The sequence below is a fragment of the Ranitomeya imitator genome, chromosome 2 (assembly GCF_032444005.1).
Source record: "Ranitomeya imitator isolate aRanImi1 chromosome 2, aRanImi1.pri, whole genome shotgun sequence".
Lineage (NCBI taxonomy): Eukaryota > Metazoa > Chordata > Amphibia > Anura > Dendrobatidae > Ranitomeya > Ranitomeya imitator.
In genome coordinates, this window is record NC_091283.1 from 238,427,284 (window position 1) to 238,447,363 (window position 20,080).

At 49.4% G+C, this 20,080-nt stretch overlaps 1 protein-coding gene across 1 annotated transcript in view; it reads right to left on the reverse strand.

The window, feature by feature from the left end:
- The window catches only part of LOC138662831 (gastrula zinc finger protein XlCGF57.1-like), a 36,824-nt gene extending 17,492 nt beyond the window's left edge, over window positions 1–19,332 (reverse strand). The window contains exon 1 of the mRNA XM_069748803.1: window positions 19,279–19,332. Coding sequence (XP_069604904.1) covers window positions 19,279–19,305 — 27 coding nt within the window. The 5' untranslated portion in view covers window positions 19,306–19,332. The remainder of the gene's footprint in view (window positions 1–19,278) is intronic.
- Window positions 19,333–20,080: the final 748 nt, after the last annotated feature.

Consider the following 20,080-nt stretch of genomic DNA (forward strand, 5'->3'; position numbering starts at 1 on the left):
GGTCACCCTGACCGAACATCACAGGTGGCGTCACGAACCCCTGACAGACTGCTTTACTACTTTCATTGGACGCCCCTTAGCAGGGTCGCGGACCGGGTCTAGCCACCGTGACAGCCTCAGAACCGAACCAGAGAGGCCCGGTACCGAAACGCGTGGCCCTGTGTCTGGGGGTGCTCCAAGTCCCTATTACTGCACCTGATACCCCAATACTGAGCCGCTGCTGCCGTATGTGACCCTATTACTGCACCTGATATCCCAATACTGAGCCTCTGCTGCCGTATGTGTCCCTATTACTGCACCTGATACCCCAATACTGAGCCGCTGCTGCCGTTTGTGTCCCTATTACTGCACCTGATACCTAAAAACTGAGCCGCTGCTGCCGTATGTCTATTACTGCACCTGATACCCCAATACTGAGCCGCTGCTGCCGTATGTGTCCCTATTACTGCACCTGATACCCCAATACTGAGCCGCTGCTGCCGTATGTGTCCCTATTACTGCACCTGATATCCCAATACTGAGCCTCTACAACCGTATGTGTCGCTATTACTGCACCTGATACCCCAATACTGAGCCGCTGCTGCCGTATGTGTCCTTATTACTGCACCTGATACCCCAATACTGAGCCGCTGCTGCCGTATGTGTCCCTATTACTGCACCTGATATCCCAATACTGAGAAGCTGCTGCCGTATGTGTCCCTATTACTGCACCTGATATCCCAATACTGAGCCGCTGCTGCCATACGTTTCCCTATTACTGCACCTTATATCCCAATACTGAGCCGCTGCTGCCGTATGTGTCCCTATTACTGCACCTGATATCCCAATACTGAGCCGCTGCTGCCGTATGTGTCCCTATTACTCCACCTGATACCCCAAAACTGAGCCGCTGCTGCCGTATGTGTCCCTATTACTGCACCTGATACCCCTATACTGAGCCGCTGCTGCCGAATCTGTCCCTATTACTCCACCTGATACCCCAAAACTGAGCCGCTGCTGCCGTATGTGTCCCTATTACTGCACCTGATACCCCAATACTGAGCCGCTGCTGCCGTATGTGTCTGCAGCGCCCCAGAGACCTGGTCGTTGCAGTATGGCACTCTGCCGCTAAGGAGAGTGGCGGTACGTCTGATGGCACTAAGGAGTTCTCCTGACCAGGTATCACCAGAACACATTACACTTCACACTCCGGCCACTAGGGGGAGAAAAAGGCTTTATTTATTGGGCCACTCCTCACACTGGTAAAACTAGGGGCTGGGGAGGAAGTTAGTCAGAAAACTGACTGGGTTGGATTCAGGCAACATCCCGTGGCAGGGGGTGTTGCAGGGAGAAGGCACAGGGGGGCCCCTGTCAGGCGTGGGAACCTGGCAGGTGCCTAGCGAGCAGAACAGAACGTAACAGAACCGCGCCTGCACACCCTGCGGCGGTATCCTAAGAAAGAGACACGAAGGGAAGGATATTGTGGAACCGTGTAAACGAGATCAAGCACAAAGGAGAGCCAGTAAGAGTCGTGCCGAGAGAGAGAGAGGGGCAATATCTTACTGAGGCGCGTAGTCGGTGGCCGGAACACCGTAGGAGTAACTGACTTCAGGATTTACTTCAAACTCCGCCGGACAGTTTATTATAGGTTGGCTGTCTACCTTAAATTTCCTAAGAAGACATAGGGGGCAACATTGGGAGAGGGGCATCTCTAGGGTCCCGGAAGACCTCCAAGCCTTCCCGTCATACGGGTGCGTCCTAGCCAAAATATACCTGGGGGACGAGAAACTAGTAACATCTGGAACTAAAGAGAACGAGAGAGAGCTGTAGAGAACGAACGAACGAGAACAGCAGTTGTGAGGACTATTCCGAATGCTCAGCAGGGTAGGACTACAACACACAGGCGCTAGTGGTAGGCAACGATTTCCATCTGCGAAGGAAACTCTGGATGTGCCCATCGGACCGGCCGGTCTCTGAGAGCCCTGTTAACCGTACTCTGGATTGAGGATCCTGAAGCCTTCAGTAAAGAGGTAAAGAGACTGCAACCTTGTGTCCTCATTATTGACTGCACCTCACACCATTACCATCCACCTTACTGGGAAGCCCTGGGGACATACTTCACCTGTGGGAAGGTATACCATCCAGCTGCCATTCCATCACCCCAGTGGACCCCATAGCAGCGTCGGTCACCCTGACCGAACATCACAGGTGGCGTCACGAACCCCTGACAGACTGCTTTACTACTTTCATTGGACGCCCCTTAGCAGGGTCGCGGACCGGGTCTAGCCACCGTGACAGCCTCAGAACCGAACCAGAGAGGCCCGGTACCGAAACGCGTGGCCCTGTGTCTGGGGGTGCTCCAAGTCCCTATTACTGCACCTGATACCCCAATACTGAGCCGCTGCTGCCGTATGTGACCCTATTACTGCACCTGATATCCCAATACTGAGCCTCTGCTGCCGTATGTGTCCCTATTACTGCACCTGATACCCCAATACTGAGCCGCTGCTGCCGTATGTGACCCTATTACTGCACCTGATATCCCAATACTGAGCCTCTGCTGCCGTATGTGTCCCTATTACTGCACCTGATACCCCAATACTGAGCCGCTGCTGCCGTTTGTGTCCCTATTACTGCACCTGATACCTAAAAACTGAGCCGCTGCTGCCGTATGTCTATTACTGCACCTGATACCCCAATACTGAGCCGCTGCTGCCGTATGTGTCCCTATTACTGCACCTGATATCCCAATACTGAGCCTCTACAACCGTATGTGTCGCTATTACTGCACCTGATACCCCAATACTGAGCCGCTGCTGCCGTATGTGTCCTTATTACTGCACCTGATACCCCAATACTGAGCCGCTGCTGCCGTATGTGTCCCTATTACTGCACCTGATATCCCAATACTGAGAAGCTGCTGCCGTATGTGTCCCTATTACTGCACCTGATATCCCAATACTGAGCCGCTGCTGCCATACGTTTCCCTATTACTGCACCTTATATCCCAATACTGAGCCGCTGCTGCCGTATGTGTCCCTATTACTGCACCTGATATCCCAATACTGAGCCGCTGCTGCCGTATGTGTCCCTATTACTGCACCTGATACCCCAATACTGAGCCGCTGCTGCCGTATGTGTCCCTATTACTGCACCTGATACCCCAATTCTGAGCTGCTGCTGCCGTATGTGTCCCCATTACTGCACCTGATACCCCAATGCTGAGCCGCTGCTGCCGTATGTGTCCCTATTACTGCCCCTAATACCCCAATACTGAGCCGCTGCTGCCGTATGTGTCCCTATTACTGCACCTGATATCCCAATACTGAGCCGCTGCTGTCGTATGTGTCCCTATTACTGCACCTGATACCCCAATAATGAGCCGCTGCTGCCGTATGTGTCCCTATTACTGCACCTGATACCCCAATACTGAGCCTCTGCTGCCGTATGTGTCTCTATTACTGCACCTGATACCGCAATACTGAGCCGCTGCTGCTGTATGTGTCCCTATTACTGCTCCTGATACCCCAACACTGAGCCGCTGCTGCCGTATGTGTCCCTATTACTACACCTGATACCCCAATACTGAGCCGCTGCTGCCGTATGTGACCCTATTACTGTACCTGATACCCCAATACTGAGCCGCTGCTGCCGTATGTGTCCCTATTACTGCACCTGATACCCCAACACTGAGCTGCTGCTGCCGTATGTGTCCCTATTACTGCACCTGATACCCCAACACTGAGCTGCTGCTGCCGTATGTGTCCCTATTACTACACCTGATACCCCAATACTGAGCCGCTGCTGCCGTATCTGTCCCTATTACTGCACCTGATATCCCGATACTGAGCCGCTGCTGCCGTATGTTTCCCTATTGCAGCACTTGATACCCCAATACTGAGCCTCTGCTGCCGTATGTGTCCATATTACTGCACCTGATACCCCAATACTGAGCCTCTGCTGCCATATGTGTCGCTATTACTGCACCAGATACCGCAATACTGAGCCGCTGCTGCTGTATGTGTCCTTATTACTACACCTGATACTCCAATACTGAGCCGCTGCTGCCGTATGTGTCCCTATTACTGCACCTGACACCTCAATACTGAGCCACTGCTGCCGTATGTGTCCCTATTACTGCACCTGATACCCCAATACTGAGCCTCTGCTGCCGTATGTGTCCCTATTACTACACCTGAAACCCCAACACTGAGCCGCTGCTGCCATGTGTCGCTATTACTGCACCTGATACCGCAATACTGAGCTGCTGCTGCTGTATGTGTCCCTATTACTGCATCTGATACCCCAATACTAAGCCGCTGCTGCCGTATGTGTCCCTATTACTGCACCTGATACCCCAATACTGAGCCTCTGCTGCCGTATGTGTCCCTATTACTGCACCTGATACCCCGATACTGAGCCGCTGCTGCCGTATGTGTCCCTATTACTACACCTGATACCCCAATACTGAGCCGCTGCTGCCGTATGTGTCCCTATTACTGCACCTTATATCCCAATACTGAGCCGATGCTGCCGTATGTGTCCCTATTACTGCACCTGATATCCCAATACTGAGCCGCTGCTGCCGTATGTGTCCCTATTACTGCACCTGATACCCCAATACTGAGCCGCTGCTGCCGTATGTGTCCCTATTACTGCACCTGATACCCCAATTCTGAGCTGCTGCTGCCGTATGTGTCCCCATTACTGCACCTGATACCCCAATGCTGAGCCGCTGCTGCCGTATGTGTCCCTATTACTGCCCCTGAAACCCCAATACTGAGCCTCTGCTGCCGTATGTGTCCCTATTACTGCACCTGATATCCCAATACTGAGCCGCTGCTGCCGTATGTGTCCATATTACTGCACCTGATACCCCAATACTGAGCCGCTGCTGCCGTATGTGTCCCTATTACTGCACCTGATATCCCAATACTGAGCCTCTGCTGCCGTATGTGTCCCTATTACTGCACCTGATACCGCAATACTGAGCCGCTGCTGCTGTATGTGTCCCTATTACAGCTCCTGATACCCCAACACTGAGCCGCTGCTGCCGTATGTGTCCCTATTACTGCACCTGATACCCCAATACTGAGCTGCTGCTGCTGCCATATGTGTCCCTATTACTACACCTGATACCCCAATACTGAGCCGCTGCTGCCGTATGTGTCCCTATTACTGCACCTGATATCCCGATACTGAGCCGCTGCTGCCGTATGTGTCCCTATTGCAGCACCTGATACCCCAATACTGAGCCTCTGCTGCCGTATGTGTCGCTATTACTGCACCTGATACCGCAATACTGAGCCGCTGCTGCTGTATGTGTCCCTATTACTACACCTGATACCCCAATACTGAGCCTCTGCTGCCATATGTGTCGCTATTACTGCACCTGATACCGCAATACTGAGCCGCTGCTGCTGTATGTGTCCCTATTACTACACCTGATACTCCAATACTGAGCCGCTGCTGCCGTATGTGTCCCTATTACTGCACCTGACACCTCAATACTGAGCCACTGCTGCCGTATGTGTCCCTATTACTGCACCTGATACCCCAATACTGAGCCTCTGCTGCCGTATGTGTCCCTATTACTACACCTGATACCGCAATACTGAGCTGCTGCTGCTGTATGTGTCCCTATTACTGCATCTGATACCCCAATACTAAGCCGCTGCTGCCGTATGTGTCCCTATTACTGCCCCTGATACCCCAATACTGAGCCGCTGCTGCCATGTGTCCCTATTACTGCACCTGATACCGCAATACTGAGCTGCTGCTGCTGTATTTGTCCCTATTACTGCATCTGATACCCCAATACTAAGCCGCTGCTGCCGTATGTGTCCCTATTACTGCCCCTGATACCCCAACACTGAGCCGCTGCTGCCATGTGTCCCTATTACTGCACCTGATATCCCAATACTGAGCCTCAGCTGCCGTATGTGTCCCTATTAGTGCCCCTAATACCCCAATACTGAGCCTCTGGTGCTGTATGTGTCCCTATTACTGCCACTGATAACCCAATACTGAGACGCTGCTGCTGTATGTGTCCCTATTACTGCCACTGATATCCCAATACTGAGCCGCTGCTGCTGTATGTGTCCCTGTGAGGACAATGTATAATATCGGTAGTAGTTTCTCTGCCTTTTAGCACCATAGCTGAGAGAATTCTGCACTCCTAACCATGGTGCTGAGAAACACATGGTCGCTGAAAAACCCCCCTCTTTTTCCCCTTCCTGAATACAACCAACCAGCCCTAGGACAAACACTGGGTAACCTGAAGCTGTGTGTGAGCAGGGTGTGGCCTTACACTGCAGGTGACCAATCATGCAAAGCCACCTGTGGTCCCTCCTTTCTTAGTCAGGAATGTCTTTGTCCCGAGAGTCTCACAACGTAAATATCTCGGAGACCTCAGTGAATATCATTAGTGATGTCCCAAGGCTGGAGTATATAAGCCCACACACTTAACCCAGCCGGGAGTTGGAGTTTTGTTGCCTGAGGACTTGATCTGTACTATGCATTGGGACATCTGGGGTCTGCCTGCAGCATGGTTTTGCCTGACATGAACTGAGAACATGTGAGTGTTACCTTTTCTCATTTAATCCCTGTTTATTTCATAATTACCCTTGTACATATTTGCCATTGTCTCATTTGTAACATCTTTGTAAAATATTTTGATAAAACACTGCCTGAAACTTTTGATGGGGTATATTATTTAATACTAGTCCGTTCTCCTGTTCTAAACTGTACCCTAAGTCTTCTGAAGGGAAAATACGCTACTGTTGTTTTGGGTTAGCTTCGGACCCGTTTAATCAAAGCTGGTGGCAGCGATAGTGTGCAGACTTTTGGGTTATGTTACAGCGACTGCGGGGTTGATAATTATTGTTCCTGCCTGAGTGGGAGTAGTTTATCGCGTCGCTGCAGCGTGCCCAATAGCCAGTACATAGCAGGCAGCCTTTCTGGCGACTAATTACCCAGGGTACAGTACCTAATCTGACCTGAGAGTAAGGGGGGTGCCAGAGAGCTGCAAGTGTTAAGTGGACCTGTAAGCGGGATATACATAAATCCCTGCAGTTCGTGGTATATGGAAAAGCAGTGGGATACCTAAAATAAGCCCCTGCTGTAAACTAAGAGGTCAATAACCTTGTGTGTGTTGTTTCATCACATTGTGGAGTGGAGGGATAACTAAGATAAGCCCCCCTGCACATGTGATAGCCGTCTGCTGGCCCAAAGTCACCCCGACCCGTGACGTAGGGGTGACGGTCACGGTGTGAATCCTGACAAATTGGTGGCAGCGGTCAGGGGATTTATGACAGTCCCCATTACTGCACCTGATACCCCAATACTGAGCCGCTGCTGCCGTATGTGTCCCTATTACTGCCCCTGATATCCCAATACTGAGCCCTTGCTGCCGTATGTGTCCCTATTGCTGCCCCTGATACCCCAATACTGAGCCGCTGCTTCCATATGTGTCCCTATTACTGCACCTGATACCCCAATACTGAGCCGCTGCTGCTGTATGTGACCCTATTACTGCACCTGATACCCCAATACTGAGCCAATGCTGCTGCCATATGTGTCCCTATTACTGCACCTGATACCCCAATACTGAGCCGCTGCTGCAGTATGTGACCCTATTACTGCACCTTACCCCAATACTGAGCCAATGCTGCTTCCGTATGTGTCCCTATTACTCCACCTGATACCCAAATACTGAGCCGCTGCTGCCGTATGTGACCCTATTACTGCACATGATACCCCAATACTGGGCCTCTGCTTCCGTATGTGTCCTGTTGTGACCTGGTGGTTAGGACAATAATGGACCTGATGATGAAGAGCACCCGGAAAGATCTGATAGCTACAAAAACACGGGACAAGCTCTGGGAAGTGGAAACTCTGCTGACCGCAATCCCTAATCCTATCACACACACTAGAAATAGCCGTGGATTGCTCCTAACGCTCCCTATGCAACTCGTCACAGCCTCAGAACTAGCTAGCCCTAAGAAAGGAAAATAAAGCCTACCTTGCCTCAGAGAAATTCCCCAAAGGAAAAGGCAGCCCCCCACATATAATGACTGTGAGTTAAGATGAAATCACAAACATAGAGATGAAATAGATTTAGCAAAGAGAGGCCCGACTTACTGGACAGACAGAGGATAGAAAAGGTCACTTTGCGGTCAGCACAAAAGTCTACAAAAAGCCACGCAGAGAGTGCAGGGAAAAAAAACCTTCCGCACCGACTCACGGTGCGGAGGCGCCCCTCTGCGTCCCAGAGCTTCCAGCAAGCAAGGCAATATTCACAATAGCAAGCTGGACAGAAAAAATAGCAAACAGGAAAATAGCAAAGAGGAACTTAGCTTCTGCTGGAGTAAACAGGTAACAGAACGATCCAGGAGCGAACTAGACCAATAGTACAACATTGACAGCTGGCATGGGGCAAAGATCTAAGTGGAGTTAAATAGAGCAGCCCACTAACGACTTAGCCTCGTCACCTGTGGAAGGAAACTCAGAAACACCCACAGCCACCAGAGGAAGTCCATGGACAGAACCAGCCGAAGTACCATTCACGACCACAGGAGGGAGCCCGACAACAGAATTCACAACAGTACCCCCCCCTTGAGGAGGGGTCACCGAACCCTCACCAGAGCCCCCAGGCCGACCAGGATGAGCCAAATGAAAGGCACGAACCAGATCGGCAGCATGAACATCAGAGGCAAAAACCCAGGAATTATCTTCCGGACCATAATCCTTCCACTTGACCAGGTACTGGAGTTTCCGTCTCGAAAATACGAGAATCCAAAATCTTCTCCACCACATACTCCAACTCCCCCTCAACCAACACCGGGGCAGGAGGATCAACGGATGGAACCACAGGCGCCACGTATCTCCGCAATAACGACCTATGGAACACATTATGGATGGCAAAAGAAGCTGGAAAGGCCAAACGAAATGAGACAGGATTGATAACCTCAGAAATCTTATACGGACCAATGAAACGAGGCTTAAACTTAGGAGAGGAAACCTTCATAGGAACATAACGAGACGACAACCAAACCAAATCCCCAACACGAAGTCGGGGACCCACACAGCGCCGGCGGTTAGCGAAACGTTGAGCCTTCTCCTGGGACAATGTCAAATTGTCCAGCACATGAGTCCAAATCTGCTGCAACCTATCCACCACAGTATCTACACCAGGACAGTCCGAAGACTCAACCTGCCCTGAAGAGAAACGAGGATGGAAACCAGAATTGCAGAAAAACGGCGAAACCAAAGTAGCCGAGCTGGCCCGATTATTAAGGGCGAACTCAGCCAACGGCAAAAAGGACACCCAATCATCCTGATCAGCAGAAATAAAGCATCTCAGATATATTTCAAAAGTCTGATTAGTTCGTTCAGTTTAGCCATTTGTCTGAGGATGGAAAGCCGAGGAAAAAGACAAATCAATGCCCATCCTAGCACAAAAGGATCGCCAAAACCTCGAAACAAACTGGGAACCTCTGTCCGAAACGATGTTCTCCGGGATACCATGTAAACGAACCACATGCTGGAAAAACAATGGCACCAAATCAGAGGAGGAAGGCAATTTAGACAAGGGTACCAAATGGACCATCTTAGAAAAGCGATCACAAACCACCCAAATGACCGACATCCTTTGAGAGACGGGGAGATCCGAAATAAAATCCATAGAAATATGCGTCCAGGGCCTCTTCGGGACCGGCAAGGGCAAAAGCAACCCACAGGCACGAGAACAGCAGGGCTTAGCCCGAGCACAAGTCCCACAGGACTGCACAAAAGAACGCACATCCCGTGACAAAGACGGCCACCAAAAGGATCTAGCCACCAAATCTCTGGTACCAAAGATTCCAGAATGCCCAGCCAACACTGAACAATGAATCTCAGAGATAACTCTACTAGTCCATCTATCAGGGACAAACAGTCTCTGTGCTGGGCAACGGTCAGGTCTATCAGCCTGAAATTTTTGCAGCACCCGCCGCAAATCAGGGGAGATGGCAGACAAAATTACCCCCTCTTTGAGAATACCCGCCAGCTCAGGAAAACCCGGAGAGTCAGGCACAAAACTCCTTGACAGGGCATCAGCCTCCACATTCTTAGAGCCCGGAAGGTACGAAACCACAAAATCAAAACGGGAGAAAAATAACGACCATCGAGCCTGTCTCGGATTCAACCGTTTGGCAGACTCAAGATAAGTCAAATTCTTGTGATCTGTCAAGACCACCACGCGATGCTTGGCTCCTTCAAGCCAATGACGCCACTCCTCGAATGCCCACTTCATGGCCAACAACTCACGATTACCAACATCATAGTTACGCTCAGCAGGCGAAAACTTTCTAGAAAAGAAAGCACATGGCTTCATCACCGAGCCATCAGAACTTCTTTGCGACAAAACAGCCCCTGCTCCAATCTCAGAAGCATCAACCTCAACCTGAAACGGGAGCGAAACATCTGGCTGGCACAACACAGGGGCAGAAGAAAAACGACGCTTCAACTCCTGAAAAGCCTCTACAGCTGCAGAAGACCAATTGACCACATCAGCACCCTTCTTGGTCAAATCAGTCAACGGTTTAGCAACAGTAGAAAAATTAGCGATGAAGCGCCGATAAAAATTAGCAAAGCCCAGGAACTTTTGCAGGCTCTTCACAGATGTCGGCTGAGTCCAATCGTAAATGGCCTGGACTTTAACAGGCTCCATCTCGATAGTAGAAGGTGAAAAAATGAAGCCCAAAAATGAAACCTTCTGAACTCCAAAGAGACATTTTGACCCCTTCACAAACAAGGAATTCGCACGAAGGACCTGGAACACCATTCTGACCTGCTTCACATGAGACTCCCAATCATCCGAAAAGACCAAAATATCATCCAAATACACAATCAGGAATTTATCCAGGTACTCTCGGAAGATGTCATGCATAAAGGACTGAAATACTGATGGAGCATTGGAAAGCCCGAATGGCATAACCAGGTACTCAAAATGGCCCTCGGGCGTATTAAATGCTGTTTTCCATTCATCGCCTTGTTTAATACGCACAAGATTATATGCCCCTCGAAGATCTATCTTGGTGAACCAACTAGCCCCTTTAATACGAGCAAACAAATCAGACAGCAACGGCAAAGGATACTGAAATTTGACTGTAATTTTATTAAGAAGGCGGTAATCAATACAAGGTCTCAAAGAACCATCCTTCTTGGCCACAAAAAAGAACCCTGCTCCTAACGGTGATGACGACGGGCGAATATGGCCTTTCTCCAAGGATTCCTTTATATAACTCCGCATAGCGGCGTGTTTTGGCACAGATAAATTGAACAATCGGCCCTTAGGAAACTTACTACCAGGAATCAAATTAATTGCACAATCGCAATCCCTATGAGGAGGTAGGGCACTGGCTTTGGGCTCATCAAATACATCCCGATAATCTGACAAAAACTCTGGAACTTCAGAAGGAGTGGAAGACGAAATTGACAAAAATGGAACATTACCATGTACCCCCTGGCAACCCCAGCTGGACACAGACATAGATTTCCAGTCCAATACTGGATTATGAACCTGTAGCCATGGCAACCCCAAAACGACCACATCATGCAGATTATGCAACACCAAATATCCTCCTGATGTGCAGGAGCCATGCACATGGTCAATTGGGTCCAGTACTGAGGCTTATTCTTGGCCAAAGGCGTAGCATCAATTCCTCTCAATGGAATAGGATACTGCAAGGGCTCCAAGAAAAAACCACAGCGCCTAGCATACTCCAAGTCCATCAAATTCAGGGCAGCGCCTGAATCCACAAATGCCATAACAGAATAGGATGACAAAGAGCAAATCAGAGTAACGGACAATAGAAATTTAGACTGTACCGTACCAATGGTGGCAGACCTAGCGAACCGCTTATTGCGCTTAGGACAATCGGAGATAGCATGAGTGGAATCACCACAGTAAAAACACAGCCCATTCCGACGTCTGTGTTCTTGCCGTTCAGCCTGGTCAAAGTTCTATCACATTGCATAGGCTCAGGCCCATGCTCAGATAGTACCGCCAAATGGTGCACAGCTTTACGCTCACGCAAGCGTCGATCGATCTGAATGGCCAAAGACATAGACTCATTCAGACCAGCAGGCATGGGAAATCCCACCATGACATCCTTAAGGGCTTCAGAGAGACCCTTTCTGAAGATTGCTGCCAGGGCACATTCATTCCACTGAGTGAGCACAGACCACTTTCTAAACTTCTGACAATATATCTCCGCTTCATCCTGACCCTGACACAGAGCCAGCAAGATTTTCTCTGGCTGATCCACTGAATTAGGTTCATCATAAAGCAATCCAAGCGCCAGGAAAAACGCATCAACATCACGCAATGCCGGATCTCCTGGCGCAAGGGAAAATGCCCAGTCTTGAGGGTCACCACGCAACAAAGAAATAATGATCCTTACTTGTTGAACAGGGTCACCTGAGGAGCGAGGTTTCAAGGCAAGAAACAATTTACAATTATTTTTGAAATTCAAGAACTTAGATCTATCACCAAAAAACAAATCAGGAATAGGAATCCTAGGCTCTGACATCGGATTATGAACCACAAAATCTTGAATGTTTTGTACCCTTGTAGTGAGATTATCCATCCAAGAGGACAGACCTTGAATGTCCATATCTACACCTGTGTCCTGAACCACCCAAAGGTCTAGGGGAAGAGAGAGACAAAACACAGTGCAAAGAAAAAAAAATGGTCTCAGAACTTCTCTTATCCCTCTATTGAGATGCATTAATACTTTGGGCCAGCTGTACTGTTATGACCTTGTGGTTAGGAGCACCCGGAATGACCTGATAATTAAACCTCATACAGGACGAGCTCTGGGATGTGGGAGCTCTGCTGACCGCAAGCCCTAATCCTAACACACACACTAGAAATAGCCGTGGAGCGCTCCTGACCAGACCTAGGCGCCTCGTCACAGCCTAAGAACTATCTAGCCCTAGAGATAGAAAATAAAGCCTACCTTGCCTCAGAGAAATTCCCCAAAGGTAAAGGAAGCCCCCCACATATATTGACTGTGAATAAGATGAAAGTCACAAACGCAGAAATGAAACAGGTTTCAGCAAAGGGAGGCCAGACTTACTAAATAGACAGAGGATAGGAAAGGTAACTTTGCGATCAGCACAAAAACCTACAAAGACCATGCAGAGTGTGCAAAAAAAGACCTCCGCACCGACTCACGGTGCGGAGGGGCCACTCTGCATCCCAGAGCTTCCAGCTAGCAAGACAAAATCATGAAAACCAGCTGGACAAGAAAACAGAGAACAAAATAAGACTATAAGGAACTTAGCTTCTGCAGGAGAAGGCAGGTCACCAGAGAGATCCAGGAGCGAACTGAACGAATGCAAAAACATTGACAGCTGGCATGGAGTAACGATCTGAGAGGAGTTAAATAGAGCAGCCAACCAAAGGATAAACCACGTCACCTGTGTAAGGAACCTCAGAAGCAGCAGCTTCACTCAAAGCCACCAGAGGGAGCCCATAGACAGAACTCGCTGAAGTACCATTCACGACCACAGGAGGGAGTTCGACAACAGAATTCACAACAGGGTATGGCGGTACTGTGAGAACATTATACAGGTGTGTGGGGGTATGGCAGTACTATGAGAACATTATACTGTGTGTGGGGGTATGGCGGTACTATGAGAACATTATACTGTGTGTGGGGGTATGGCGGTACTATGAGAACATTATACTGTGTGGGGGGTATGGAGGTACTGTAGGAACATTATACTGTGTGTGGGGGTATGGCGGTACTATGAGAACATTATACTGTGTGGGGGGTATGGAGGTACTGTAGGAACATTATACTGTGTGGGGGTATGGCGGTACTATGAGAACATTATACTGTGTGTGGGGGTATGGCAGTACTATGAGAACATTACACTGTGTGTGGGGGTATGGCGGTACTGTGAGAGCATTATACTGTGTGTGGGGGTATGGCAGTACTATGAGAACATTATACTGTGTGTGGAGTTATGGCGGTACTATGAGAACATTATACTGTGTGTGAGGGTATGGCGGTACTATGAGAACATTATACTGTGTGGGTGGGTATGGCGGTACTTGTTGTGAGTTCTGCTCTTGGGCTCCCTCCGGTGGTTTTAAGTGGTATGGCTGCTCCTTGGATTTAGCAGTCTGCAGCTGCTTCCACTGATTGTCTTTCTGCTCGGCTATTTATGCCTGGCTCTTCCCTTCAGCCAGTGCCACTTGTCAATGGTTCCTGGTTGGATTCACATCTCTCTTGTAACAACTCTGCTGGCATCACAGCATGGCCTCACATCTCTCACACAATCTTACCCACTGCTCCAGGCCATGATGTGCTTTCTCTTTAATGCCAGCTCCATGTTCTGTGTCTTTGCTTTCTGCATGCCTCATGGCTATGTGTATAGGGGGCCGGCGCCTGAACTCTCTGGTTCTTATAGGAATCAGGTGCACCTGTCCAATCAGTTCCTGACCAATTACCAAGAGGCCTCCTGTATATAGTGCTGCTCCACCCTGTGCAATGTGTTAGCTCAGTTAGTGTTTAGCTGCTGAGTTTGCCTGGCCTTGCTCTGAGTTACTCCCTCTGAGCTTTTCTCTGTGCTTTTTGCCTTGTTCGTGTAGTCCGCCCTCCAGGAGGCAGAATATCCTGGTCCCTGTGTCTTTGTCCCTGTGTCTTGTTCTATTGCCTTGTCTGTACTTTGTCTTTTCTCTGTCTCCTTATCTGTGGCCTCCTTCCCTGCTTTCTTTCCTTGTGTTTTCTGTCTGCTTAACTCCGCACTCTTGCGGCTCTGCACTCAGACCTTGCTTCACACTCTCAGGCTTTGCTCTGTGGCTCTGCTCTTTGCGGTTCTATCTGGCTCCGCTCTTTGCGGTACTATCTGGCTCCGCCTCCTGTGTTTCTGCACTTGGCTCCGTCTCTGCTCTTGGCTCCGCCTCCAGCGTCTCCGCTCTTGGCTCCGCCTCCAGCATATCCGCTCTTGGCTCCGCCTCCAGCGTCTCCGCTCTTGGCTCCGCCTCCAGCGTCTCCGCTCTTGGCTCCGCCTCCAGCGTCTCCGCTCTTGGCTCCGCCTCCAGCGTCTCCGCTCTTGGCTCCGCCTCCAGCGTCTCCGCTCTTGGCTCCGCCTCCAGCGTCTCCGCCCTTGGCTCCGCCTCTTGCGGATCCGTCCTTGGCTCTGCCTTCTCCTTCTCTTCTCTTAGTTCCACCTTCTACTTGTTACTTGGTCCTCCTGTGTGAACAGGTCCCTACCTGTTTCTTCATACCTCATTCCTTTCTGCTTGTTTCCTTTCCTGCACCTCCTGTGTGAACAGGTCCCTACCTGTTCCTTCATTCTCCTCTCCTTCTGGCTTGTTTCCGTACCTGCATCTTCTGTGTGTACAGGTCCCTACCTGTTCCTTCATCACACTCACAATAGGACTGCACTCGGGTGTCATCTGAGTGCAGCCTGATTCATACACCACATCAACCAGTCCTGTGTATCCTGTGTTCCTGCCAGTCCTGCCGTTCCTGCCCTGCCTTCCAGTCCTGTGTTTTCTGCAGTGCCTCCCAATCCTGTGTTCCTGCCAGTCCTGCCGTTCCTGCCCTGCCTTCCAGTCCTGTGTTCCTGCTGTCCTAGCCAGTCCTGTTTCCTGCCGTGTCTCTGCCAGCCCTGAGTTAGAAGAGAAGAGAAGATAGTATTCTGCTACAGATGGATCTGGATAAGTTGGAAACTTGGGCTGAAAGGTGGCAGATGAGGTTTAACAATGATAATGTAAGGTTATACACATGGGAAGAGGGAATCAATATCACCATTACACACTGAACGGGAAACCACTGGGTAAATCTGACAGGGAGAAGGACTTGGGGATCCTAGTTAATGATAAACTTACCTGGAGCAGCCAGTGCCAGGCAGCAGCTGCCAAGGCAAACAGGATCATGGGGTGCATTAAAAGAGGTCTGGATACACATGATGAGAGCATTATACTGCCTCTGTACAAATCCCTAGTTAGACCGCACATGGAGTACTGTGTCCAGTTTTGGGCACCGGTGCTCAGGAAGGATATAATGGAACTAGAGAGAGTACAAAGGAGGGCAACAAAATTAATAAAGGGGATGGGAGAACTACAATACCCAGATAGATTAGCGAAATTAGGATTATTTAGTCTAGAAAAAAGACGACTGAGGGGCGATCTAATAACCATGTATAAGTATATAAGGGGACAATACAAATATCTCGCTGAGGATCTGTTTATACCAAGGAAAGTGACGGGCACAAGGGGGCATTCTTTGCGTCTGGAAGAGAGAAGGTTTTTCCACCAACATAGAAGAGGATTCTTTACTATTAGGGCAGTGAGAATCTGGAATTGCTTGCCTGAGGAGGTGGTGATGGCGAACTCAGTCGAGGGGTTCAAGAGAGGCCTGGATGTCTTCCTGGAGCAGAACAATATTGTATCATACAATTATTAGGTTCTGTAGAAGGACGTAGATCTGGGGATTTATTATGATGGAATATAGGCTGAACTGGATGGACAAATGTCTTTTTTCGGCCTTACTAACTATGTTACTATGTTACTATGAGTTCTCCGCCATGTCTCTGCCAGCCCTGTCTCAGCCGTGCCAGCCTACTCGTCTGTGTTCCAGCCGTGCTCTTCTGCCAATCCTGCCTGATGCCCGCACCAATCCTTGTGTTCCTGTCTCCCAAGTGGGATCAGCAGCCACAGCCAGACACCACCCTGGAGTAGCACCTGGCAGCTGCCTGCTGCACAAGCCTGTCCTCACCATCAGAGGCTCCAGTGAAAACCCAGGCAGCTGTCATAGTCACGCCCCTTCCAGGGTAGTCTGGTTTGTGGCATAGTGGGGCCACAAACCCCCCGAGCTCAAGCCCACCAGTCAGGGCGTGAGCGTGACATCTCTTGGATTTCCCTGATATCCTGACCAGTTCTGCAAAGATAAGTCCTTGCTTTGTTCTTTTCTGTCCACTTGTTGTGGACTTAAGGCCCCTTCACATTAAGCGACGCTGCAGCGATACCGACAACGATCCGGATCGCTGCAGCGTCGCTGTTTGGTCGCTGGAGAGCTGTCACACAGACCGCTCTCCAGCGACCAACGATGCCGGTAACCAGGGTAAACATCGGGTAACTAAGCGCAGGGCCGCGCTTAGTAACCTGATGTTTACCCTGGATACCATGCTAAAAGTTAAAAAAAACAAACACTAGATACTTACCTACCGCTGTCTGTCCTCCAGCGCTGCGCTCTGCTTCTCTGCTCTCCTCCTGTACTGTCTGTGAGCCGGAAAGCAGAGCGGTGACGTCACCGCTGCGCTTTCCGGCTCACAGCCAGTACAGGAGGAGTGCAGAGCACAGCGCTGGAGGACAGACGGCGGTAGGTAAGTATCTAGTGTTTGTTTTTTTTTACTTTTAGCATGGTAACCAGGGTAAACATCGGGTTACTAAGCGCGGCCCTGCGCTTAGTTACCCGATGTTTACCCTGGTTACCAGTGAAGACATCGCTGGATCGGTGTCACACGCCGATCCAGCGATGTCTCCAGGGAGTCCAGCGACGAAATAAAGTTCTGGACTTTATTCAGCAACCAACGATCTCCCAGCAGGGGCCTGATCGTTGGTCGCTGTCACACATAACGATTTCATTAACGATATCGTTGCTACGTCACAAATAGCAACGATATCGTTAACAATATCGTTATGTGTGAAGGGACCTTTATTCGTTCTGTGCATTCTATGTTTGTCCAGCTTGTCAGTATGGATTAATTCAGTTATGCTGGAAGCTCTGGGAAGCAGATTTACCCTCCACACCTTTAGTCAGGTATGGAGATTTTTGTAAACTCTGTGTGGATTTTTGTAGTTTTTATACTGACCGCACAGTATTCTATCCTGTCCTATCTATCTAGCTAGACTGGCCTCCTGTGCTACATCCTGGTTTCATTCTGTGTATGTCTTTTCCCTCTCCACTCACAGTCATTACTTGTGGGATCTTTGGGGATTTTCTCTGAGGCAAGATAGTTTTCCTGTTTCTATCTTTAGGGGTAGTTAGTTCTCAGGCTGTGACGAGGTGCCTAGGGACTCACACGAGCATCCCACGGCTACTTCTAGTGTTGTGTTGAGCTTAGGGACTGCGGTCAGTACAGGTACCACCTCCTCCAGAGCTCGTCCCATGTTGCTCCTAAACCACCAGTTCTTAACAGGTACTATGAGAACATTATACTGTGTGTGGGGGTATGGCGGTACTACAAGAACATTATACTGTGTGGGGGTATGGAGATACTATGAGAACATTATACTGTGTATGGGGGTATGGCGGCACTATGAGAACATTATACTGTGTGTGGGGATATGGCGGTACTATGAGAACATTATACTGTGTGTGGGGGTATGGCGGTACTATGAGATTATACTGTGTGTGGGGGTATGGCAGTACTATGAGAACATTATACTGTGTGTGGGGGTATGGCAGTACTATGAGAACATTATACTGTGTGGGGGGTATGGAGGTACTGTAGGAACATTATACTGTGTGTGGAGTATGGCGGTACTATGAGAACATTATACTGTGTGTGGGGGTATGGTGGTACTGTAGGAACATTATACTGTGTGGGGGTATGGCGATACTGTAGGAACATTATACTGTGGGGGGGTATGGCGGTACTGTAGGAACATTATACTGTGTGGGGGTATGGCGTTAGTGTGAAAATCCCTTTTTTACGAGAGATGCCAGTACTGTGGAAACATTATACTGTGTGAGCGCCATCATATATATTAGATAAGGGGTGTAAAAAGGAGAGTCATAAAAAAGACTCCTCAGGGCTGTGCTGCATTTGTACAGACTGCTATCTGCCGTCCAGACGGGACCATGTGACATCAATGGGAAGAGGGAGGGTTTCCGGAGGGAAGAGTCTAGAGGGTGCACCTGGTCAGGAGACCTTGATGACGCAGTTACTGATATTATAAAGGCCGGAGCCCCAAAGGCAGAACAGATTTGGCGCCAACAAAGGAAAGGGGTGCGGGGAAGAATCTGAGGTACCAGCTGATGGTAAAGTGCCCGAGGCAGCTGGGTGTGGGGCAGAACCTGCTTACAGGGCATAATGGGGGCATTACACTGTGTGGGGCCAAGAAAGGGGCCCTGTACTAGGAGAACAATCCGCTCCCTCACTTCCTGTCCTCCATAGTTGGCTCGTATGTATCTATTACAGGAAACAGAACAACGTTATGATTCTTATAAAGAGTCTCCGTGCAGAAGGGGTTAATGTCCCCGCGCTCAGTAATGGGGAATCTCCACATACCTCCACCTGCAGAGCCGCACTCCACATATATGGCTGCTCTGTGCGCACAGGACCTGTGATGAGGTCACAGGGGGAGGAGTCAGGGGTCACCTGATCAGGGGCCTCAGGGATGAGATTGTTGTGGCTGTAGTCCTGGTCCCTCTGTGCACTGGGATTCCGCTTTCTCACACAGTCGCTATTTCCCGGTTGCAGACGGACCGGGGCCTTTAGTGACTTGGATTCCGCCTGCTCTATATAAGAATGCTGAATCCCAGTAGATAGAAGGCCCCTTATTGTATATAGATATAGATGAATCCTGTCATGTGATTTTTTGAGCCGCAGACTAGATATGACATCTGATCACACATTTATTTATATGTGACAATTATACAGAAGAATTTTCCCCTTAATCCCAGTGTGTACAATATTCTGCGCCAATCTCATCCGCGTCCCGTTTTATTTTCTGGTGATCATTTTTGTAGATCACACGACCACAGATTTTTTCCCTGCATGCACCTAGAAGTGTTTTAACCCTCGGGCGATTTTCCGTTTTAAAAATTTTTTTTTCCTTCCCATAACTTATTTATTTTTCCATCCACATCGCCATTGGGAATTATTTTTATTTTGGTGGGACGTACTTATTGATGCCATTTTGGCGCGGATACCATGTTGTGATCACCTCTTATTTTATTGCAATGTTGCAGGGACCAAAAAAAAGTCATTATGGCGTTTTTTTCTCTTTGTGCCGTTTACTGATCAGATTATTTTACACTTTGATTGGTCAGACCTTTCTGAACACGTCAATTCCAAATTTGTGTATTTT